The following is a 24,596-nucleotide window of genomic DNA, read 5'->3' as shown; positions in this document are numbered from 1 at the left end:
CTCCGCCCCGCCCACCAGCGCAGGAGCCAACCGCCAGCGGCCTTCCATTCGCCATCCGCGCTCAGATAACAGGCTCCCCTCACTCTTCAGCCAATCCTAGAGCCGCTCCTTTCTTTAATCCCCCCCTTTCTTCCAGCAGGAGCCAATCAGCACGCGGGTTACACACCCCCACCTTTCTCTACGGGGCGAGCCCGCGTCCGCCTCGCCGTGCGGCGATATGGCTGTCGGGGCCTAGCGCGGGGTAACGGCTCCGGTAAGCCCCGGTGGGCCGCGTTCGCCCCTCGCACCGGATCCTGTGGCCCACCCCGGCCGGTACCGGTACCGCAAGCAGGGCTCGGCACGTCTCCCGCCACCTCTGCTCTCCCCACCCGCGGCCCCCTCGCAGCACCCATCATGGCGCCGCGGATGCACATCCGGGTACAACTGGGCGGGGCTAAGATGAGCCTTAACCCCGCCCCCGAGGCTATTTATCGCCGCTGATTGGTCGGCGCCGGCAACAGCTCCGCGGCGTCTCCCGCCCCCCCGGTAGTTGTGAGGGACGCGCCGGAGTGGAGCGGAGCGGAGCGGAGCTGGGTCGGGGCCGGGCCAGGCCGGGCCGCGGTCCGGGTGAGCGGGGCCGGGATGAGCGACCTGCGGCAGCGGCACGGCCGGGAGCCCGGGGCGGCGCGGGACAGCGAGGACAAGGTGGGCTGCGGGGAGCGGTGGCGGGGCCTGCGGAGGGGTGGGCTGTGAGGCCTGCGGGCTGTGAGGGGATCCGCCGCCGTCTCTTACTGCGCGTACCGGCCCCGTCTCTCGGTTTACCCTGCACCGGGATAGCAGCGCAGCTTCCTCGGGGGGGCCTGAGCGGGGTGGCTGGCTGCGGCTGGGCACCCGGCCCGGCATCCTGGCTTTGGGAGAGCGGGGTCTGGGTGTAAACTGCGCTTCTTGGGTCTAGGGAAGGGCAGCGGAGCTGGAGCAGGGCCTGGAGCACAGCGGTGATGGGGAACGGCTGAGGGACCTGGGGGGTTCAGATGGAGAAGGGAAGGCTCAGGGGGGACCTGATGGCTCCCTACAAGTGCCTGACAGGAGGATGGAGCCAGGAGGGGCTGGGCTCTGCTCCCAAGGAACAAGGGATGGGACAAAAGGAACCGGCCTCAAGCTGCACCAGGGCAGGTTTAGATGGAGCTGAGGAACAATTCCTGCCCCAGAGGGTGCTCAGGCATTGGAACAGGCTGCCCAGGGCAGGGCTGCAGGCACCGGCCCTGCGGGTGCTCACACACCCTCAGTGCCATGGGGCAGTGGTAGCCTTGGCAGTGCTGGGAATGGTTGGACTGGATGAGCTTAAAGCTCTTTTCCAACCTGGCTGATTCCATGACTTTATTGTGAGTGGGGGTTGCTAAACCCCTTAGGAGAGGCTTTGGGATCTCCCAGCCACCCCCCTGTAGGTGCCCTTCCCTACACAGGGATGCACAGGCTCCATCTGGGGCTTCATGAGGTTTTGTGGTTGCATTTCTCCAAAGAACAGCTTTGAAAATGAAAACCTGCCTCTGCTTTCCCATAACATCTCCTCCATTCCAAGCCCAGCTGGATGCTATGAGCTTGGCAGTCCCTATGTGAGTAGTGTTGTCACCCTTGCCATCTTCATTGCCGCACCTCACCGAACAGCAGGGGACCCTGAGGAATAAACCAGCAAGCAAAACTCTTTAACTAGCATTGGCAGAGTCACAGAGAGCCAAAACTGGTGGGAAAAGTGGTTCCTCACTGCGTTGATGCTTAATGCATGTACCTTGGCAGCAGCGCTGTGCTTGTGCATTTGCCTTTAGTAGCATCGTATGGATGTCTCCTCTGTTAATGTGAGAAGGACGCAGTTCAGAGAAGCATGAAATCACCAGGCCGAGCTGTCTTTTGCAACGTGATTGTCACGTTTAATGGAGCTTTGAATGCCAGGTTAATACCTGCTCGGAGCTGTACACTCACAAGTGAGGAAGCTTTATGGTTGTGATGTGAATGAAGAGGGAGCTGGGACAGAAAGTGATGACACCGTTGAGAATGGGTCACTTCAGTGTTGATCAGAAGGTTTTGCCTTTTACGTGCCTTATCTGAAGCTGCCCAACACCCAGATTTACCATGAGGAGAGCCCTAAGATGGCTCCTGTTTTGTTGCTGTGGCAGTACAAAGCTGTTCTCTAGATAAGAACGTTTGTCTCAGTTGGAGTTCACTTCGCTGCAGAAAACCTTCAGGGACTTCAGTATTCCAGAACTTTTGTGGGAGTTGGAAGAGATCCCTCAGCAGCTTGGGAGGACCGAGGCTGCTGATCAGGGATGCACATTCCCTTGGTCAAGCTTCCATCTCCCTTCAGCTACTTGGGATGCTCCTGAAGAAGGTCAGAAGGCTGCTATTTTGAGTGCAATCCTGTTACTTCCAGGCAAATGGGCTTTCTGTATATATAGAGCCTTCTGAAGAGCTCCTCTCACAGTACCTTACTAATGACTTGAAGTGTCCTTACTATAGAGAGGGAATATGAATTCCATCCTGCTCATCCTAAAGCAGCTCAAATGAATTGCAAGGGAAAGAGACAAAGACGTTTCCAAGCACTGAAGAACACCTCTTCAGGTGCTGAATGTGACAGCTCTTAGCAATAGGAAGCAGTTAAGGGAGGCAGAGAATTCCCTCAAACTCTTCCAGTCAAGCCTGGTGGGAGCTTACCTGGTAACAGTGATCTTCAGCAGGAAAACCCTGCAGCATTGTGCTTGCAGCTCTCAGCAGCAGCAGATCTCTATTTATTCCCCTGAGACCATGTTCTTGTGTGTTTAGTGCTTGGGAAGTGCCTGGTAGAGCTTGGGAATAACAATAACGCAGCAGAATTCCTTGTGCACATTGCATTGCTCGGTGGTCTTTGCTTGCCTAGTGTGTTGCCTGCAGGTGCTGCTGTCCAGAGGGGGGATTCCTGTTTCTGCTTGGTCATGCAGTTACCCTTGCCAAGGAAAATAGTTGAGCAAAGTATATTGTGTCCTACAGAAACCCTGGTGGCTGTGGAGCAGAGCTCTGGGTACAATAAAGGAGTTAAAATGAGCTGTAACCATCAAGGCTGGCTTTAAGATGAGGCCCGGAAAGCTGTGTTTTGTTCTTGTTCCCCGTGCTGGCGTGATAATGGCAAGAGAGAGGCTGGTTTCGCTTTCTGCTCCTCTAACCCTTGCACAATGCTGCAGCTTTGATGTTTAGCTTATAACTAAAACTGCTGCTTCAGTTGAGACGCTTGTGCCAGAGCACTGTAAAATCGATTTCTGGTCAAACTGTTGTGCAACCCAGTCTTGGTCTCAAAGGGAAAGAGGCAACATCTGTTTACTCTGAGCAGTGAACTCCCTCTGATTTCCCCCCCCCAGCAGAAAACAAGGCAGACTTGCACTGATATGTGCTTGGTACCCATTTCCTCAGCCCAGAGGACTTAGATGCTGTTAACTGTTGCTGCTTGTGTATGTATATCTGAGATTAGATGATCAAAACAAGTTCTAGTTTCTTATTACCTTCTCCCTTGGTCTTTGTGTCACAGAATCATCAGAGGCTAGTTTGGCTTAGAAGGGACCTTAAAGCTCATCCAGTTCCAACCTCCTGCCATGAGCAGGGATGCCTTCCACTAGACCTCCTTCCTTTGCTTTGTAGGCTCACTCTCCAAAAGCAGAGGTGAATGTGTTGTGTGCACACCGTTAAATCATACTTACTCTTACAGTTTCCTAAGAGAACAGGAAAAGGGCAGAAGAAAATTGTTTCCTGGTACATGTAGAGCTCTTGAATGCTTCTGCTGGTTTAATGGGATTTCAGTATCATTTCTCAGTAGTGGTTTGTGCTCTGTGTGGCTTGGCAGTGAGGACAGAGGGGTTTTTCCTTCTCCATCCTTCTTTTGCCAGGAGGTTGTCTTAGTAGTTGTCTGGGTCTCAGACAGGAGTGAAGTGTGTAAGGGTGAAATGCTTCCGAAGTTAAGAGGTACTCCTTCACTTCCAAAGGATGAGAATCCTTGGTCTTTCCAGCCTGGTTTTACAGTGGATTGAGGATGTGACTTTTTGTCTGGTTTCATTTGTATTGTGTGGTACAGAACAGTGAAGGACTCCGACTTCCAAGCCTCCTGATTCCTTGTGCCTCCAGACATTTTGCAAGACTTCCTCAGTGATCTGAAGTGCTTTAAAGATGCTGAGCTGAGTGAATGCTGGATGTCTGAACGCTGGTGCTGACAGTGGTCCCTCAGGACTGCTTGGGAGGCTGAAGGAAGATGTGAACAGTTGCCTGGTGGATGCAGCAGCTCTGATGTTGGTGTTCAGGATGTAGAGAAATACCAGTGCAAATGCTCTGAAGGTTTAGTCAACTTCAAGTCCTGTTACTGCCCAGGTCACAGGAGAGCTCCAAGTAGTTGGGAGTTTATGACAACAAGGTGAGGACCAAACCAAATTAAACCACTGCAGTGATGCCTCGCTCCATCTTCATCCATAATAAGAGAGGCAGAAGTCCAAGATCTCTTCCAGACCCACCCCAAAGGCTTATTTCTTTTTAATAGACCTTAATGTTATTTTAGGCTTGATACCAGGCATCACTTGGCCTTCATTCTGGATAGAGGGTAGCAGCCTCAGCTCTGATGAGAGAATGCATTTTGGCCTCCCTTGCTGTTTGATGCTCAGCTTTAGAGTGCCTGCCAACAGGAGTGTGTTGTTATCTGTTACTGTTAATTGTGCTAATGAGGAACGGGGCTGATTGCCTTTCTAATGGAGCTCATTACAACCAGCTTGCAAATGCAGTACCTGCAGCAGCTTCTGGCCTGCCATGGAGGTGGTGGAAGAGTTGCAGGCTGCTCGCTATTCCATGTGGATGGTGTCTGATTTGACCGTTTTCCAGGGGGTTGGAACTGGATGAGCTTTAAGGTCCCTTCCCAAACCACTGTAGGATTCTATGATAGAGACAGGGACTCTCGATGCTCAGGTTAAACCCCTCAGGCACACGTTGCTTTTCCATCACTCAGCCCTTTGAATAGTTCAAAGCTGGCTTTTGTTTCCTATCCTTATTAATGACCAGATGATTTATTTCTGTCTGGTCAGGAGGGCTACACAAGACAGTGTCTGTCTTGGCAGCGTATGGAAGTTGCTGTTACCTCCAGCATGTGGCTGACCTGTTTTCTGTTGTGTTCCTGCTGGGTCTTAGTAGATGTGGGAGCTTCTTCCCAAGTTCCCTATTGCTGCAATGGCCTGTCCTCGCTCCTGACCATGTCTTGTTACTGTACGTGGTATGGTCAGTGTAGCACAGGGTGATGGAGGGAGATGGGGCGCATCCACGGCTGCTGATGGATACTGGTGCTGCCTTTTCCCCCCCGCAGTGTTGGAGGCTGAGGTCAGTGTCAGTGCTCAGACAAGCTGCTTTGTATGTGAATGGTGCCTCTGCTTGTGCTTCTGAAGCCCTGTGCTTGCCATGATGTGCGGGGAGTGATTGCTGGGAATGCAGGGATGTTTGGTGCTGAGAAGAGGGAAGCTGTGATGAGATGTTTGCACTTCTCTTCCCAGCAGGGAGGAAGCTGAGGACTGATTTCACTGCCTGTCAAGCACATACCACACATTAGGTGGTAAGAAAATCAATTTATCCTCCTGCCTGCTTTTAATGAGCAGTGATTTGCGCCAGGGGTAGACCAGCCTTGGAAATACCTTCCTTAGGAAGGGCTTTTACATGAAGATACAGTTTTTCCAAGCCCATCACTATTCCCTTTCTGAAAGAAAAGGCATATTGCCACTTTGTATTTGCCAGGACACCAATATTCCTTGTATTGGCAGAAAATTATTACTGTGCCTGTCAATAGCTTGCTTGTTTTCCCCCACATGTGGTCTTGTGTTAGCATGTGCCCCTTCTGGTGATCTGCTTCGCTTGACTTTTCCCTGATTTATGTTTGCCAGGGTTATAAAGGGCATGAAGATTCATAGATTTCTCTTTAGAACAAGCCTGTAGGTTTATGATGGTAGCTGTGACTTCAGGAAATTACTGGTTTGGGTTCCTCAGGGCTATAGCTAATACTGGTCCAAGTCCCACATGGCTCCTTTCATTGCTACGTTCCAATGCGAATCATGCGCTCGCTGCCGCAGAGCTGTGTTTGTTCTCCCTCTTCTTCCTCACAGCAGTTCCAAAGCACAGCAGATCACAGTGTCTGTGCACAGCCACAGCTCTGGGGCAGCCTCTTCCAGATGCCAGTTCCAAGAGGTACTTCAGAGCTTTACTTCCTTGTTTCTGTATGTGTTTTCCTCTGTCTCTGCAGGGACAACAAAATCTGCCAGTGTGTAAATGCCACGTAGCAGAGGGATGCCAGTTATATCCGGGAGAACCCAGCACTGAAGCCTATCTCCATCATGTGCTCCAGAGGGGGAGGCAGGTTCCTTTCTTAGCAGTAGGAAATTCTGGGGGAATGCCAGAACCAGCAACCTATTGTATACAAAAGAGACCAAAACCAGCTTCTTGAAAGGACCTGAAGCCTGATGTGTTGACCTTCTTGATTCCCTGGAATGAATGGATGCCAGAGTGGGTGCTGTGCTGAGGGTTAACTTGTGCTGAGTGAGTCAGGGATATACGACTTCACATGACTCATATTTGCTGACACTGAGATCAGGCTCTTTTATCAGGCTGTTGTGCTCCATGCAACCCCTGCATTCCTCCCATCACATCCCGCTGCTGAGCAGAGCTTGGTTGTGATCAAAACAAAGCAGGTGGCTTTGGGAACATGGGATGGGAATGGGAGTTTTCTGTATTTCACCCTTTGGAGCTTCTGAACCAGAAGAGTATATCTTAGGATATATAACAGGATGAGGTTTTGCCTTGGTGTCACCTTGGTGGCTCTGTCTGGGGTGGGTTTGCCTGTGACATGGATCTGTTGGAGATAGGAAGGTGCCGTGTCAATAAAGCACTGAAGAAGGGGAGATGGGAATGGAGCAGACAGTTTCCCCAGCTGTAGGAATTAAAACTACTTCTGCAAAACATGGAGATCTTCATAAGTGAGGCCGTTGGGTTTGTATCCATTAAACTAATTATGCTGGCCTTGATCCTGCAAATGTGCTCAGGGGTGAGAATAGCAGAGGCTTTAGTGCAAATGGTGCCTGTTGTTCTAGCTGTCATGTTTATTGCCTGAAGAAAACAACTCTCTTTCTCTCTTGAGCAGTGTATTAGCATTCCCCATCACAGCTTTTGGTTCAAGTCTGGCAGGAAGTCTAAATAAAACAGCAGCCTGCTTCAAGGTGCACAAATACAGGGATTTCTTGAATGAATTTCGTGTGCCAGCATCGAATAGTTTGCTGTATCTCTGTATTGGGCTGAACATTTTTGGCAGGGAGATTACTGCCTTGTTTCTATGGCAACTGAGATCATGTCATGGGTACTTGGGCATAAAACCCTGTGTGCTCACAGCTTCGGCTCTGAGAGTGCCAGTTAAGCTGTGAGCACAGATTTCTTCCTGCATGCTTGCAGGAGTTCAGTTTCAAGCAAGCCAAGACAACTCCTTTCTCCGTGTATCTTTCTTTAGGGTGATTAAATACTTGTTTGCAAATGTTACTTGGATCTACTGGTTTCACAGATAAAACAAGCAAGTAGGTATCTGGCTTCTTTCCTCTTTTCTGGTTCTGGGGAGAAAGAGCTCTCACAGACATCAGTGGGTTTTACTGTTTCTTCTCATCGTGACTTGTGTAAAAATGAATGAGTTGTGATAAAATGGACATTGCTACTTTGATTTTATCCCTCTGTTACCTGATTGTTTAGGTTGGAGATAAGGCACAAGTTCTTCCCTGTGAGGGTGCTGAGGCGCTGGCACAGGGTGCCCAGAGAAGCTGTGGCTGCCCCATCCCTGGCAGTGCTCAAGGCCAGGTTGGACACAGGGGCTTGGAGCAAGCTGCTCCAGTGGAAGGGGTCCCTGCCCGTGGCAGGGGTTGGAGCTGGGTGAGCTTTAAGCTCCTTTCCAGCCCAAACCAGTCTGTGATAAGAAGCCTTCAATAATGAGAGGATAAATTGAAGAAGGAGCTCTGGGCTTGCCTATGATGCTGGACAGGCAAATTTGCCCAAGAAAGAGCCCTTCAATTTAATAACTCCACGTTGGTAACAAAAGCCAGTAAAAGCTACTGCATCTGATTGTGTTTAAATGGACTTAAAGCTTCCCCTGTAAAAGAAATGGAAAAATAAAGGCAGATTCCAAGGTAACTGGAGGGAAAGGTTGATTTGCTCTTACTAAGGGGTTTTAATTGTTTCCCAGCTCTGCATCATGCACATAGATTTCTAACATCCACGTTTGCAGTGAGTGCTCTGCCCTGCTTCTGCCTGGGAGGAGAGAGGCAGAGGGAATAGCAATGACTGAACTAACAGGAAAAATTGGTGTGGGAGAGGTGTAGTAAGAGAACATGCACAGAAGTAGCATCAGAAACCTGGTGTTTGTTAGGGGAGGAGCAGAACTGGTGATAGAACCCCATCTCTTAGCCGCGGCTTCTCTGAAACGCTGCTTGTACTAGCATTGTGGAACCTTCTGTTTGCAGTCTATGGTTTAACAGAGCCCAGACCTGCTCTTTGCAGAAGCACTGACTCTGGAATGAGCTTAAATACTCGCCAGTGATAGCCCTTGGCAAGCATCACTTGCTGTGCCTGCTTGCTGCTGCAAGCCGCTTTGCGCAAAGCATGGCTCTGATGATTACCCTTTGGGATGGGGATCTGTCTGGCTTTGTTGGGGGACTAGTGAGGCAGCAGTGGAAACGTGCAGTGTAGAGGGTGTTATTAAGGCAATGCCACAGCTGGATTAAGTAGCCTAAACCAGGGCGTATCACGCTGAGGCTTAAACAAGTTATTTAGCATCCTGCTCAGCTGCTTCAATTGGTGATTTGTAGGCTGCTGGTTGCAATCTGCATAAAAGGTATAAAAATAGTGTCGATTACCGAGTCCTTTCCATAGCCTATATCTGGCACAATGTCCTATATAATCTTAACACTCCATTTCAGAGAGCTAAGCAGGGAGAAGAGCTGAACCCTGACACAGCTTGGTTGTTTTGAAAGTGAAGATGTTCAGACACACTTTAGCCCTCACTTGGGTGAGTTCTTCCAGCAGGGAAGATGTTTTCTTCCACCTCCCATCAGGCTTAAATTAAGCAAGAGATGGAGGAATGAGTCCTGCGCTCAATATTGACCCCTAACAGCATCCCTTTATCTTGACGTACCTCTTGATCTTCGTCTCTGTACTCTCTGAAATAAGTGGTGATGTTTGGAGCTGTGAGGATTGAGTGTCTGTTGCATGACACCACTGAGGAGGAAGTGGGATGAGGGGAGCAGTGGGATGTGTGCGCTGTTGGACCCATCCAGTGAGGCTTTGCTCCTGCTCTTGGAGACCAAAATACTTCAGTGTCGCCCTGAAATCAGTGAATCAGGGAGTTGATAATGTGATTTACAGCAATTTCACTGCAACATCGGTGCCTTGCAATGAGTGGAAGAAACCATCAGCTGGGCTGTGGCAGCTGTTAGATTAGCTTGGTTGCAACACTGAATTCCTCTGCCCCTTGAGCGATGTGGTTGCTTTCATCCTTCATGTTCTTGGCCAAGAAGGCATCAGTGCTCTTTCCCCTTCTTTTAGCCTCTGAGCACTTTGTGAAACTTCTGATCCTCTGGGCTATAGGCAAGGAGTGATTTGCACTTTGCCTTGCAATGTCAGTGCTCTGGGGAATAAAATGCAGGGATGCTGCCTTGGATCTGCTTCCTTGTTTCAGTGCTTAGGCCTTTTGTCCAGGGAATAAAGGTCCTTTTAAGCCTGGGAAGTGTGCATGAAACAATGGATACTTGGACTGCATTAGAGATTTGAGGTTTGGGGTTTTAGCCTATACAGGTAATAATGACTGCCCTAAGTACCCAGCCACTTCCTTGTCCGTTTGATTTGGAGCACTCACATGAAGTTTTCTTCTTTAGACATCTGCAACAAGTGAAGAAAAGCCCCATTTCTTAGACATAACCTAGAAGACCAGAGGAGAAACTGAGTTTGGGCAGACTGGAGCTGAAGCTTTTGCTGTTACTTGGGTTGCCCACAGGGGAATTCTGCAGAGAGAATCCTTTTGGAGAAAGCATTGCAATGAGAAGCTACTACAGTGCTCTCATTGCCCCAAGCCTGCTCGAGAACAGGTCCCCTGTGCTGTGCTATAGGATGCCAAACTCATGATCTTCAGGGAGTCCCTGGCAGTGTTCAAGGCCAGGTTGGACACAGGGGCTTGGAGCAAGCTGCTCTAGTGAAAGGTGTCCCTGGCTGTGGCAGGGGTTGAACTGGATGAGCTTTAAGGACCCTTCCAACACAAATCATTCCATGGTTTCCAGTCTTTTTGCTTGCTGCCTTATGGATTCGATCTTTGTGCTCCTGGCTAAATGGCACTAAATCTCTCTGAGGTCTGAAGGTCCTCCAGGTCAGTTAAAACCCAGCTAAAGCAAAGCCAAGCTGCATTGCTTTGCAGCTCTCCAAACCCACACAGGGGCTGGCAGTGCTCTTTAGTTTTGCTTTCTTCTTCCTTCCCAGCGATGGGAATGGAAACAGCGAGTGCAGGGCAAGGTGGGAGGAGGTAGCAGCAGATGTGACTGGTGCGGTGGCCGCTGCTTCGCCCATCCCCACAAGTCATTTCTGACATGACCATTGTATTTTTAGCTGCCCCCACCCAACGGTGTCCAACTGGTCTGTTTTAAGAACCTGGCCTGCAGCCATTGATGGGTTACAGAGTGGGACACAATTCTCTTTTCCTGCCTTAAATAAGGGAGCTACTCAACTCTTACTGCTCTAGGGAGCTACAACTTGGTTACACCAAACCAGCCCCAGCGGCTGCTTGGTTTGGTCCCTATTTCCAAGCACAGGGCAGCGCTGCCTGGGAGCCCAAAGGGATGAAGTCTCTGTGCAGAGCTCCCAGCTTGGCTCCCTCCTTGTTTTTCCTGCTAACATGCTCTCCTTTCCGGGAGTTCTAAAATAGCCCATGGGCCGAGGCCAGCTCCTGATGCACAAGCGCTTCCACTGCGAGCAGCATTTTCCTTCCTTGCTGCAAGGGCTGAGGAGCACGGTGCAGCTCTGCCACTGAAATGAGGGGGAAATGGGGAAGCTTGGATTCATCCTCTATTTAGGAGCTGAACCGGATGAAGAACGGTCACTGGAGAGGGAGCATGGGGCTGCCTGGGAGCCAGGATGTCGCTTGTAATCCTTTCTCTACCACTGGCTTTCTGTAACCTCCTGCCTTGCCTGTATTTATTTACCTCCTAACTACAGGCCCCTGCTCTGAGCTCAGTGCTGGAGCAGTACAAGGGGTGCCAAGGCACGGGTGTTTCTTTCCAATACATCAGGTCCCTTCTGTGGCCAGAGGGGATGGTTGGGTGCGGGTGATAAGCCATGCTCTTCCTCTTCAGCTATTTGAGGATGGGCTCGGTGGTATTTTTAGTGTCCGCGTGTGAAGTCAGCCTTGAGCCTGTCTGCTTGGAGGCCTTTCTTTCTAATTTGGGCAGGGTTGCATACTTGGAGATCTGCCTGGGGACCTTGTAAGAATTCCTGCTAACAAGCCTGTGTCTCTCAGGCACTTGGGGATACGCGTTCATCAGCTGTGAGGGATCTGTACCTGTTCAGAGGGAACAGAACCTTTTCTCTGGTTGCTCCTGAGACTGATGGAGAGTGAAATCCCATTGTGTCTGCCACCTAAACCACCTGATGTTTTTCCTCATGGGTATAACCCTGTGTAATACCTGCAATATTTGCTTTTCTTAATTCGTGCCAAAGCAGAGTGGTGGTGTTGCATCCAGTGGGCTGGTCTGAGTTCCTTCAGAGTGTGCCTACTAAAGCTCTTTGTCTTTCTTTAACCTGCAGGAGTCCGAGTCTGAGAACAAGCTGGATGGAGAGACAGCATCAGACAGTGAAAGCAAATCTGAGTTTGGAGGATCCCCTCCAGTGCCAACATCAGATGACACTCCAGAGGTCCTCAACAGAGCCCTCTCCAACCTGTCCTCAAGGTAACACTCACTGAGCATCATCTCCCTCTGCTGCCAGGGTCCCTGCATGGTCACTGAGGCTCTCCTAGCCGCCACAGCGTGATGATGGCTGCTGAAGGCTGAAGAAGCTGCTTTCAGAAGTGCTGTGTTTCCCTCCCTGGCATGCAGGAAGGTGCCCCTGAGCCACAGGAAGCAGAAGATGATGGTGACAGTGCTAGGGAGAGCAGAGCTCTCAGGGGTGCTGTGGTGGGAGAGGTCCCAAGAAGAAACTGGGAATATTCTTTACAGGCTGCTTTGGGGAGGAAAACATTTCTATCATGGGAGAAAGTGTCTCTGATGGATGTGCTGTGGGGATGGGAGAGGCTTGAGGCAGGATGGTGAGGCATAGGAACAGGGTGCCCAGAGAAGCTGTAGCTGTCCCATCCCTGGCAGTATTCAAGGCCAGGTTGGACCTGGCTTGGAGCAAGCTGCTCTAGTGGAAGGTGTCCCTGCCCATGGCAGGGGCTGGAACTGGATGAGCTTTAAGGTCTTTTCGACCAAAACCATTCCATGATTCTATGATTTTGTGGTCTCCCGGACAGCAGTGAGGGTACAACACGCCAGGGTATGTGTCTGCTCTTGAAAAGGAGTGTAGAGATGGGTAGTGGTCCCCATTTTATTTGAACTTGTCATGCAGCTTGTCCAAGGTGTGTGAAACCTGTAGCTGAGCAGGAGCAGACACTCTCCTGTCCCATTTCGGCACCCTAGGAGATGCTCTGCCCCTGCATGTTGTGAGGGGAAGGCTGAGTTGTACTGCAGCCTTGTAGCTGCTGCAAGCAGGCCTTCAGTGGATCGAGGCCTCTGCAGCACTGAAAGGAAACTTGGGGTTTCTAAGGCTCAGTTTCCTTCCTGTGATACGCAGAGAGCAGAAGTGCTGTCCTGGTTCCTTGCTTTGGTTTAACTTTCTCTAACGTCTTTCCTTCTCTGTGGCTTAGATGGAAGAACTGGTGGGTAAGAGGCATCCTCACGCTGGCAATGATTACCTTCTTCTTCATCATCATCTACTTGGGACCCATGGTCTTAATGACAATAGTAAGTGCGTCAGAGAGATCCTGACATTCGCAGTGGTGAGGGGCAAGGTTGCTGGGGTGGGCAGCTCAGAGCTGAATATTGTAGGGGTCCTTTGTCCACTTGCTCGGTTTCCTCTGTGGAGGAAACCTGGAAGGAATCAGTGACTGTCTGCCCTCATGGACAGCATCTGATTGCAACTGAAACTAATACCAGGAGTTGTTAAGAACCTCCTGCAGAGGAAAGGTGGGGGGAAAAGCAATATGGGCAGCTTCCCATGTTGGATTAGGAGACTCTGCCAGACTGGTAGCAACTGCTGAAGTATCTTTTGCTCTACACATACATGGGTTTTATTTCCCTGAGGGAAGACGTGTTTAACCAACATGTGTGAGAGCTTCTGCATGTCTTTTGTGCAGGTGATGTGTGTCCAGATCAAATGTTTCCATGAGATTATCACTATTGGCTACAACGTGTACCACTCGTATGACCTGCCCTGGTTCAGGACGCTCAGTTGGTGAGTAAGGGGGTTTGTGTGCAGCAGTAATGCTTCATCTCCTCTCAGATCTTGTGGCTGCCTCCAAACCAGAGACCCTGGGATTGCTCTGTGCTGACCGGGGTCATCTGGTAGCAGGTCTTGTCAAAGAAAAGCCCCTGTAAGTCTTGATAGATCAATATCTTGAAAGAGCCTGACTGGATAAAGGTTGTCCAGAGATTTGGATCCCATGATCTGTGCAAGGACCAGCATTGACAGGCATCATCCTTTGGAGATGGACACGAGTGCTCAAGTGAGATGGGAATTTTTAGGTGAACACTAGGACTTAAGGGCTGAGCAGAGGACAGGAGCAGTGCTTTGGGGCTGCACAAGCTGCAGAGGCCTGTTGAGGAGTGCCACCTAAAGGCAGAAAGTCTTTTTGCATCACGAGGCCAGTTCCAAGTCTCATCCATGTGGGATCCGTAGCAAAGCAGAGCTGGGTGCTGCAGCCACTGGTTCAAATGAAGGTGACATTTCCTAACTGCAGGAAATCAAGTTCTGCTGTCACTTGAAGCAAACCTGTTTGCAGTGGGCCAGAGCAATAGGAAGACCTCAGGGATCAGTCACTTTCTGTGTCTCTCTAGAAGACTTTTGGGGCTCTGCTAACGAGGGTCTGCATCCTTCCCAGGTACTTCCTGCTGTGTGTAAACTACTTTTTCTATGGCGAGACTGTGACAGATTATTTCTTCACCCTGGTTCAGAGGGAGGAGCCCTTACGAATCCTCAGCAAATACCACCGCTTCATTTCTTTCACCCTCTACTTAACAGGTAGAGACCACGTTTTCTGTTGATTCATCTTGGCTGGGCTGGAGGGGAGAAGCCTCCTTGAGCTACCCTTGTCCAGAGCGTTGTGTGCAATGTAGTATCCATAGCAAGTGATCTCTGCTCTTCAGTGATGCTGTAACTTGGGTGCATCATTGGAGTATCTCTTACATGAGGCTCTGTGTAAGAAAACTCCATACTCCATATGGGTCAGCCAGGCTTGATTGTTGCTTGTCCAAGTATTACTTATAAGCAGTGGTATTTTGTGACTTCCAAAGTAGTTCATCTTCCCCCCTCCCATTGCTGCTCCCTAAGGAGCTGTGTCATAGTGAAACGGTATTTCTTGCTGTTGAAGATGCATTCCCACCATTTACTGCCCTTCTGTCTCTCACCAGGTTTCTGCATGTTTGTTTTGAGTCTGGTGAAGAAACATTATCGCCTCCAGTTCTACATGGTAAGGTTAAATGTGGGGCCTGGCTGCCCCCACTTGGAGGCAGAAGGAATAATGTAGGCTGCTTGAAAATCCTCTGTGGAGGACTAGGTGTGTGCTGGTTGTGCATTGAAATGCTGCCTGGAAAAAAAGCTACTGTGAGCAGAGGGTAGTTTTAGGAAGCTGGTTGCTTTCCAGCTTATTCAGCACACAGAGATATGGCCTGGATATCTGTCAGTCTCTTCTTATATTGTCGAAAGGCTGAGATGTGCTGGATGGGGGTGGATTATAGACCATTTGGTCCAGCAGAAGTCTTTCCAATGAAGGTCTCCTCTGGGCTTAAGCTAAAGAGCATGCTCATAAATTACTGCTGGTGGCTGTTGCCAGCTCTGATGACTCTGGATGTTTGTCATGGTGAAGGTGCATCCTGGAACTGCACATCTGCATGAGCTGTTCTCTGAGGTGTAGCATCTGATTGCTAGAACATCAATGCCAGTGATGCGTATGGCAGTGTCTAGTGCTTGCTGTCTTCTCTTCCAGTTTGGATGGACCCATGTGACGTTGCTAATCGTTGTTACCCAGTCGCACCTCATCATCCACAACCTGTTTGAAGGGATGATATGGTGAGTTGCTCTGTGTTCTGAGTTGCTTTGGTTTCTGCAGAACACTGACCACCTTTTGAGTTGAAACTGGTCTACAAAAATGAATGGCCAAGGAGAAGGTGCTTTGTGTGAGGAACTGACCATTCAGAATAGAGAGATTGGGACCTCAGCAGCAAAGGACTTGCTTTGTGCTACTTGAGCAGTTCAGAGAGTTGTTGCAAAGAAGCATCTGGACATTGCTGTGGGATGCAGGGACCTATCAAGCTGCTTCAGGCCTTTGTAGATGCTTCCTTTTGATACCCACATCTAGCATACGATGGGCAAGTGTTGCTCAGCACTTCATTTGTGGCAGTGCTGGCAGTACCATGTTAAAGCAGCACTGTGAAAGGAAGATGGCAACCTGCCACCTTACTCCAGCTGTTGTGGGGAGGGAAAGCCCGTTTGGTGGGATTGCCAAACCCAGCAGAGCCAGGATCAGTTCCTGGCCACTTTAAGACTTCACATTCCTCTATGTGCCACAACCAGCCCAGGAGACTTTGGGAGCTGCCTGCTTACAGCTAAAATGCACCCTCCAGGGGTGAGGGGATCTGACAAGGGTGAGTGTCTAACAGCATGTCATGTGTGGAAAAGAAAACGGGCTTAAACCAGGCCATTTTGGCTTCTCAACCTGCTTTTTAGTCCAGAGCACTAGTGTAACCCCCCAGATTCCTTAGGAGCTTTATGTGGCTGCTCCTCACATTGCATTGAAGCAGGAGGTGTTGGTGTGATGGCACTGCAAAGCATCTTATGGAGCTTATTTGAGTCTTGGAGTTTTATCTTGGCACTTCCCAATGGTTTGATTCCTCTCCCATCCAGGTTCATTGTTCCAATTTCCTGTGTGATCTGCAATGACATCATGGCATACATGTTCGGGTTCTTTTTTGGCCGCACACCACTTATCAAGGTTTGGAACACTTTGGGGGACAAAAATGCCCATTTTGGCTTCTTTGGGTCTTAGCCCTGTGTTCCCTCATCTCCAGTTTTGTGCCTGCTTGTGGGTCTGAAGCAAACCTCTAAATTAAACTTGGTCTTTGAGGCTGTAAAGTTAAATCATAGAATCATGGAGGTGGGAAAAGACCTTTAAGGGCATCAAATACAACCAGGAATGAATGAGCCATGTCAGACCAAGATGTTAGTGTCAGCTTCTGACCAAACTTGTTGGTTGGTGGCAGTGATTTGTATTGCCTCAGCAATTCCCGGGGCGGAAGGGCTCCAGAGGTGTGTGGAGATGTATGGTCTGTAATTCCCCCCTTCCCTTTCTTTGCAGCTCTCCCCAAAGAAGACCTGGGAGGGGTTTATTGGAGGATTCTTTGCCACTGTTTTGTTTGGATTGCTGGTAAGTAGCAACCATGGAGCTTCTTTCACTGTTCTCTGCCCTTCATAGGTGTCCTGTCTAAAAACTGCAGCCCAGCTTTAAGCACTCCAGGCTCTTGCCACAGACTTGCTTTTTCCCTGACTGACCAGGATTTGAACTGCCCATGGCTTTGTGTGGATACTGCAGATGGAACAGCACTGCAGGAGGTTTTTAGTCTGTTTTAGACCCTGTGACACATTCATTACAATAATCATCCTTGACATTTTCTCTCTGCTGCTGTCGGATGGATGCTGTGCATCATTTCAAGGCCTGTGTGGGGAATTCAGCACTCAGAATATTCTTCTCTGGTTTTATGATGATCTCCGTGTCTGCTTGGTTCTGTGCTCTCAGCCCAAGGTTTCCTTGTCTCAGCCTGTCCTTACGGGGCTCTGAGCATTGCTTGTTGAGCAGATGCGCTTACTGAATGGAAATGCTCACTCTGCCTTTAGCCAATTAGTGCTTCTCAGGACTGTAATCTCCTTACTGAAGCTGGGAGCATGGCTCCCTCCTTGCCTTGTCCCCTTGAGTGGCCTCTTCACTTGAGATCAGCTCTGCCACATTGCTCAGGGAAATACTAATCCTGTTTTCTCTTGCTGTGCCTCTTTTCCTCTCTCCCGGAAGCTGTCCTATGTGATGTCAGGGTACCGGTGTTTCACCTGCCCTGTGGAGTTCAACAACGACACCAACAGCTTCACAGTGGACTGTGAGCCATCTGAGCTGTTCCAGCTACAGGAGTACAACATCCCCGTGGTGCTGCAGTCTGTGGTGGGCTGGGTAGGACTCTCTTTGCTTATTGTATCTTATTGATCGGGATAGGAATACTAAGGAAAGAGACCAGGGCTTTATTTTGATGGTCTTTGAAGGGACATGACAAGAGATGATGGTATGAAAAGGAGATTTTAGTGGTGCTCTGTGTTGGCTGATGGCCCAAAGAATTCATCCAAAGTCTGGTGGGACATTAAACTACTTGAAACCCAACTGACCTAAAGCCTGGAGAACAGAGAAAGAGGGGTAAATGCTATTCTGATTGAGAAGCCTTCTCTGACATGGTGTTCTTTCTACAGAAGACAGTCCGGATGTACCCCTTCCAAATCCACAGCATCGCTCTGTCTACTTTTGCCTCCCTCATCGGGCCATTCGGAGGCTTCTTTGCAAGTGGATTCAAGAGGGCCTTCAAAATCAAGGTGAAGGATGGTGAAGGTCCTTACCATTCTAGAAAGGAAAAGGCTAAATGGTTGCTACCACTCTAAATGGTCCCTGTGCTCTGAGGAGTGGCGGGCTGGGCGCTTTGGGAAGGGATGGGAGGTTTGTTTGGGTCACGGGGAAAATGCTGGAGCAGGATCAGGGGGTTTTAACTGAATGGGGAGGGACCTTAGCATTTCAGCTGGTATTTGAAATGCTGCTTTTGTGCGGATCTTGAGCTAGAGGAAGAAAGAGCCGGTCAGGAAATTTTGCAATTTGAGGCTTCCCTTGATGTCTTGCACCCTGGCTTTATGTCTAAACAGTCTGTGTTCCGTTAAGATGCCTTGAAAAGGCAAGATGGGGTTACAAGAGATAAGCACTGGCCTTCCTTGACCTTTGAGTGACAGATCTGAGTTAAGCCTTGATGTCCCTCAGGCACTGGTGGTATTCCTAAAGGAGCGACTTTTAAAACCAGGGGGAGATTAAACAAAACATCTTGTTAATCTGGCTTTTGCCTTCTGGAAAGAATTACTGCAGGGATGTGTGTCACACATAGAGGTACTAATGGAAGTGCAGGGCATTTGAAACTGCTGAATGCAGTCCCTTCTGCTTTGTACAGGACTTTGCCAACACAATCCCAGGGCATGGAGGTATCATGGACCGCTTTGACTGTCAGTACCTGATGGCAACCTTTGTTAATGTGTACATCGCAAGCTTCATCAGGTATTTAATGCTTTGTGGGGAAGTCTGGGGGCTCTGTCAAACTCAGGCGATGTACAGGCTTGTAATCAGAATCATAGAATCACAGAATGGTTTGGGATGGAAGGGAGCCTCAAAGCTCATCCATTTCCAGCCCCCTGCAATGAGCAGGGACATCTTCATCTATTTCAGAAACCACATCCAGCCCAGCCTTGAATGTCTTCAGGGATGGGGCATCCACCACCTCTCTGGGCAACCTGTGCCAGTGTTTTACCACCCTCATTGTAAAGAATTTCTTCCTCACATCCAGCCCAAATCTCCCTCTTTTAGTTTAAAACCATCACCCCTTGTCCTATTGCAACAGGCCCTGCTAAAGAGTCTCTTCCCATCTTTCTTATAGGCTCCTTGCACAATGGACAATGCTCTTGGAGCAGGTTGGGTTTGGGGTTGAGGTTTTTGTTACAGTTCATCCTCCTGTGCTTTCTGAAGCCATTTTCACATCTGAAATGGAGTTAAGCTCCTTGGGTAGACCTGGGGAAGGAACAGAGATCATGGAGATTTAGCAATGTGACTCACTGCTGATGATGCTTTTGTGTTTCAGAGGTCCCAACCCAAGCAAACTGATCCAGCAGTTCTTAACCTTGCGGCCAGACCAGCAGCTCCACATCTTCAACACACTCAAAGCACACCTTGTTGACAAGGGGATATTAGGTAGCTTGGAGGATGCATAGACAGTGGTGATTGGAACAGGACTGAAAACAAACCCACCTCCTCAAGGAAATTCCTGGCTCGCCTGATTTCAGACAATAACAAGGCCTCATTTCACTGTAACTTTTCTTCCTTTCTTGTTAAATGTTTGCATTTTGGGTTTGTTTTTCTTTTTTTTTTTTTATAATAAATTTCTATAGCTTTGGTTCAAATGAGCAAATCTTGGGTTTGTAGCTGAAGAGGAGCTCGGAAGGACTGTTGGGTGAAGTAGGAGGGTACAGCTGTTCTCGTGGGCTGGTCTTCACCTTGCTGCATGTGGGCAGAGCTGAACTTCTCCTCTGAGTGTGTTTCTGCAGGGAATACACCAGCGTTGGCCGTACATGTGGGAGCCAGCAGGAAGGTGAAGCCGTGCAGCTCCTGTCGGGCCAGGCTGTGGTCACGACGGCAACTCTGGGATCATCCTTTCTCCAGTGGGAACTGTGAGTGCAGTGTGCATATTCCCAGACAGCCATGGTCCTGCTTGTGTGCAGTCTCCTGCAGCCTGCACAGTGAGCACGAGGCTTCCTTCATTGGGAGAGGATCTTGTTCTAATCCAGTTGTATTTCCTCTGCCCAGCCAGGCACTTGCATCTGTGTTCACTTGCTGTTTCTTGCAGTGCCTCTCACATTCCCCCCTCCTTCTGGCTGATGTTTTGGCAAATAAGAGTTTTATAACCAATTAAACCAGAAAGACTGAGGAAAAAAAGAGTCGAGAACCTGGTAGTTGCTTGTGGGAATGTGGGAGGTTCCAACTGCTTCAATACCGAATGGGGTAAATAAGGTTTGAAAGAACGTTGAAGTTCCATTGAGTAATTCCTGCCAAGTAAAGCAAGAACAACCCTTTAAATAACTTGGTTCATTTCCCCCCATCAAATAACCTTTAAGCAACACTGAACCACGCTTTGGTTGGAAACCCCACACTGGGAGATTAATCCGGGGAGCAGATTCCTACTGTTCCTTCTCCCCGGGTGTTCCAGCACCCCCTGGAGCTCTCAGTTGGGTGTTTTGGTTTCCTTTCAGGGATCATGTCTATCACTTGTTTGTTACTTGAGTTCTAGATGTCATGCTGCTGAGTTGATCACGGTTTATGTTACATTTCAGTCTGGGTTCATTTTACCTGCAGGCTTCTGTCCTGCTTCGCTTCCTAAACCTTGTCATAAGTAGTTTGTGCTTAATAGGCATAAGTTTTATCCAAGTATTTTCCTTTATTTTGTCATACTTTTGTATTATTTAAAAATGAGAGCCCTAAAGATTGTAAAACTTCTCTTTTTTTTGTGATTAAATAATGAAAATATCCCCCCCCTTTACAGTTTTGCAATGATCCCAAACATGAGGTGACTCTGATTTTACTTCTTTCCATAGTTTGTGCATGGGAGAGAGAAACTTGATCATATTTTAACCTGGGGAATGAGTGACAGAGAAAGATAATACAGAAGTACATTGCTGTTTTCAAGCATCCACCTTCCACACAGCCACCCTCTGCCTATAGAGACATGCACACGCTGCAAGCTAGCTAAGTATTGACAGAAAAGAAGCCACGTGGACATAGTTTGTAGCTCATACTCCGTATTCTGATCCTGCCATTGCTTTCCTTTCCCCCGAGTGAGCCAGAGAGCGCACGTGTGTAAATACATGACCAGATACCGATGTCTCTCTTACATTCCTCCTTCCTGCGTGCTCAGCTCTGCTTCATGAGGCTCAACAGGAACCACAGGGCAGAAGTTTGTGCTTCTTTTGCTGCAGGTATTTGTGTGAAAGCAGATTGCAGGGAGGAAGGGGCTGTTTCCACAAAGTATCTTCAGCCAGTGCTGGCAAAGTTGCTGGCTTCTGGCTTTGCTACAGGGGAGCCAGTTCAGGACTGTTTGAAGCGAGTGGTTGTATATAGAGGCTTTCCTGTTCTGGCTGTGGAGACTGTTCCCTTCCAGCCTGAGTTAGGCAGGGATCTATTTTCTGTTGATTTAGGTCTACTCCCCTAATTTGAGAATTGAAGGGGAGAATTTAAGGTGCTTCCATCTCCCTTTGTGTGGGGAGGGTGCTTGCTCTGTATTACACAGACCCATTCGGGTTGGAAGGGACCTCTGGAGATCATCCAGTCCAACCCTTTAGCCACCTAGAGCAGGTTACACAGGAACACACCCAGGTGGGTTTGGAATGTCCCTGAAAAGCAGTTTGCCCTGTGGAGTCAGACAAGCGGATGCTTTTCTGGATTCCCCAACATCTGCCAAACCCCCTTGTAAGTACACTCTTGGGTCCCAAGTCAGTCAGCAGAAGCTGTAGTGTTGATAGGTATCACAAAAGATGCTCTTTATGTTAAGAAATCTTTCCATATGGCTCTTCAGTGCCCTGCTCATGTTGCTTTCAGCCTTTGGTACCTCTTTAGCTGTAATTAGTGGTGCAAAAGCCTAACACAGAGCTTTCCTGCATGCTTTTGAGTGAAGCAGCATTTGGGCCTTTTGAAGGGTGCGGTGCTGGCTATGGACACTGGAGGGCAAAGCAGTTGCATTTAGCAGCTTCCAGGGCTAGAGAGGAGCTGCAGCCGTGTTTGCATGTGGCAGTTTTAGTCTTGCTTCCTTGCCAGCAGTGCAGTGAAAGGGGGGGCTTCCAAGCCTATTTTGATCCTGGAGGGTTCATAGAAAGGGTTTAGCATCCTGCTCTGAAGTTCATAACTGAGTGGGACCAGTGCATCCATTTGAGAAGTGAAGGAGGAAGGGAGGGAGAGGGGAGGTGTGAATATTATTTGCAAGCTCTACAGCTCAATGTGCTGAGAAATAGAGGTGAGCTCTGTAGTGTGTTCTCTGTTGGGGTGAGAGCTGCGGTGGCAAACCCACCTTTACACCACTGGTGTGAGTGTATGTGATAGCACCGCTTAGCTCTTAGCGAGAGCGCTGTCTGGAACAGCGTTTGGTGGGTTCTCCCCATCAGCCCAGCCTTTGAGTGGCTTTTGTTTGCTGTAGATACTTCAAGTTAGGCTTAGAAAGTCTAGAAGAAATGAAAAGTTGATGTTACTGGCTTCGGATGCCCCTAAAGGAGTTAAGTATGATGCCAAAGGGCATGTAGCAAGACACATTAAGCCTTACAGGACCTTGGTTGCGCTGCAGCTCTCACAAGCATTAGGTTTGGAGGGAGCCCATGCTGACACCAGGGATGTCCAGGTGAGGTGATGCAGGAATGCTCCCGTGATGTTGCTCCAGCTCAGCATTGCACCATGGTTTTTGTTCACAGTGGGCTTCACCACCAGAGAAGCTCCTCCAGCTTGTGCCCAGCAAGAAGGGAATAACCAGCACAGGGGGAGGTACTGTGCCAGCCAGAGTGTGTGTGCTTGGGAAGGAAGGAAGGAAGAGAAAAGCAGGATTTGGCCAATGTGGAGCCCACCAGGGTGTGACTGCTGCTTGTGGTGTGGAGGCCACCTCTCCATCAGCAGTTGTAGCAGACAGAGAAGGATAAGTGTATTTGATCAAAGGGGCAGAAAGCTGCTTTTGCTGGTGGGAGAAGCTGCTGTCCTGGTGAGGGGACTAAACATGATGCTGGTTTGCTGGTGGGTGGTTTAGTACAGGTCAGACCGGGTTTGATCCTGTTTGGCTGGGTCTGTGAAGATGAGCACTTGGCATGGTCCAATGGGAATTCGCTTCTCCAAGTCTGATGAGTTTGTGGATGGGATGCATGGCTCAGTGGAACATCTCCACCTGGTTCCTGCAGTTAGGGTCATGTCCACCACTGATCAGCATGTGTTAGAGATTCTTCAGGGTGATGGGCTCAGAAGTCTGCTGACACTGATCCCAAGCTGCTGCATTGGATTCTTGATACTCTGTGCAGTTGGAAGTCGCACAGCATCAGCTAATGCTTGGCAGCAGGTTGTGAAATGCCAGTTTCTTATGTTCCAAGGGCTGTGTCCTGTTTCTGATGTGTGCAGCAAGTCCCCCTGAGCATGGTTGTGATGGGATCTTGGCATCTCTTCCTTTGCCTGCCTCCTCTAACTGGCTCTGTATAACAGGAGGAGGGCAAAGCTGTGTGGGGAGCATCCATACGGCCTATCCAGACCTTCCTGTGGACTGGAGAGCATTGTGTCCCAAAGAGCATGGTATGAAAGCTCCTGTGGTCCCTGCCCTCTGTAACCAGCCCTGGAGTTGCATTTGTACTGCTGTAATCTTGATGTGCTCCTGTTCTCCAGCCCTGATGTGTTTCTACATCTGCTTCTTTCTCTGTGCACTGTTCTTTTGATTCATGGTTTAGCTACACCTGTAGAGTTGCCTTTCTTTGACCGAATGTCCAAATGTGATATATTGTATATTTTAAAGTATTTACCCTATTTATATACTATGTGTTACTGTTAAATAAATATAAGTTCCATTATCTGTAGTGTCTTATTCAGTGCTGTGTGGGAGATGCTGAAAGCCTCTTGTCCATGTTTTCTGTGAAGCAGATGGCTCTGTTTTAAACTCGGGTTCCACCATTCCTTGCCCTGTAGCTCTTGTTCCTTAGGGATCTTCCTAAGAGCAGACCTGGTTGTGGCAAAGACAGACATGAAGGCTGGAGATGGGCTGAGCACACAGACCAGGTTGGATGGGGCTTGAAGCAAGCTGCTCTAGTGGAAGGTGTCCCTACCCATGGCAGGGGGTTGGAATTGGTTGATCTTAAGGTCCTTTCCAGCCCAAGCCATTCTATGACCAGACCATCCAGCTCCATCTGATTCAAGATGAGGGAGGTGTTGACACTGCTGCCTTCTGCAGCTGAGCCTGTTTTACCCTAAAGCTTTCATCGGGAATGTGGAAAGCTGCTGAAGTTCTACCTAGCATCAATTGCAGCTTCATTTCAGTCATTTCTCCTGGCGTGTGTGGTTAGAGCAGAGCTAATTTTAGATCTTGTGTTATTTTGAGTGGTTTTGACTTATCAGCTAAGCCAAACCCAACCCAGCAGTAGCCTTCTTTCTGCTTCCTGTCACACTGGGTCCGCATATTCAGATAACTTAATCCTCCATCAACAACCAAATGTGCTGCCCTCTCTCTACAGCATTACTCTAGAGCCCCAACTCTTGTGTTGTTACACATCACCCAAGGAGGAGTGTGCAGGTTAAGTAGGAAGCTGCTGAGCAGCACTGTGCTATGAAGCAATGAGATGCTGAGAGGTCTTGAGAGATCTGTTAGTGTTAAATCTTTCAGCAACTGCCTTGCAGTGAGTCACACACATCATCTGACACACCAGCCCCAGAGGCTATCGGCATAGCTGCTTCCATTTCAGCTGAATCATAG

General features: G+C 49.1%; 1 protein-coding gene across 2 annotated transcripts; it reads left to right on the top strand.

Annotated features, from left to right (window-relative positions):
- Nucleotides 1–181: 181 nt before the first annotated feature.
- On the top strand, nt 182–23,700 carry CDS2 (CDP-diacylglycerol synthase 2). Of its 2 annotated transcripts, XR_010608096.1 has the most exons (14): nt 182–684; nt 11,836–11,978; nt 12,932–13,028; nt 13,421–13,518; nt 14,165–14,304; nt 14,694–14,752; nt 15,269–15,351; nt 16,186–16,273; nt 16,637–16,705; nt 17,345–17,497; nt 17,788–17,907; nt 18,525–18,628; nt 19,206–19,791; nt 20,713–23,700. XR_010608096.1 is itself a non-coding variant. In XM_065659083.1 (13 exons), the coding sequence occupies exons 1-13, from the start codon at nt 622–624 to the stop codon at nt 19,333–19,335; spliced, it is 1,347 nt and encodes a 448-aa protein (XP_065515155.1). In that variant the 5' UTR covers nt 182–621; the 3' UTR covers nt 19,336–23,700. The 2 variants fall into 2 exon arrangements, 1 of the variants encoding a protein (XP_065515155.1); XM_065659083.1 differs by having other exon boundaries at nt 19,206–23,700.
- Nucleotides 23,701–24,596: the final 896 nt, after the last annotated feature.

Source organism: Lathamus discolor, chromosome 22 (genome assembly GCF_037157495.1).
Source record: "Lathamus discolor isolate bLatDis1 chromosome 22, bLatDis1.hap1, whole genome shotgun sequence".
Taxonomy (NCBI): Eukaryota; Metazoa; Chordata; class Aves; order Psittaciformes; family Psittacidae; genus Lathamus; species Lathamus discolor.
This window is presented reverse-complemented; position numbering and strand designations above follow the sequence as displayed.

Bases quoted from the DNA above. Each gene is read 5' to 3' on its own strand.
- CDS2 (XM_065659083.1), top strand. From the start codon at position 622: ATGAGCGACCTGCGGCAGCGGCACGGCCGGGAGCCCGGGGCGGCGCGG. The intron at 15,352-16,185 runs GTGAGTTGCTCT...TCTCCCATCCAG, and splicing joins CTGTTTGAAGGGATGATATG to GTTCATTGTTCCAATTTCCT. The intron at 16,706-17,344 runs GTAAGTAGCAAC...CTCTCCCGGAAG, and splicing joins CTGTTTTGTTTGGATTGCTG to CTGTCCTATGTGATGTCAGG.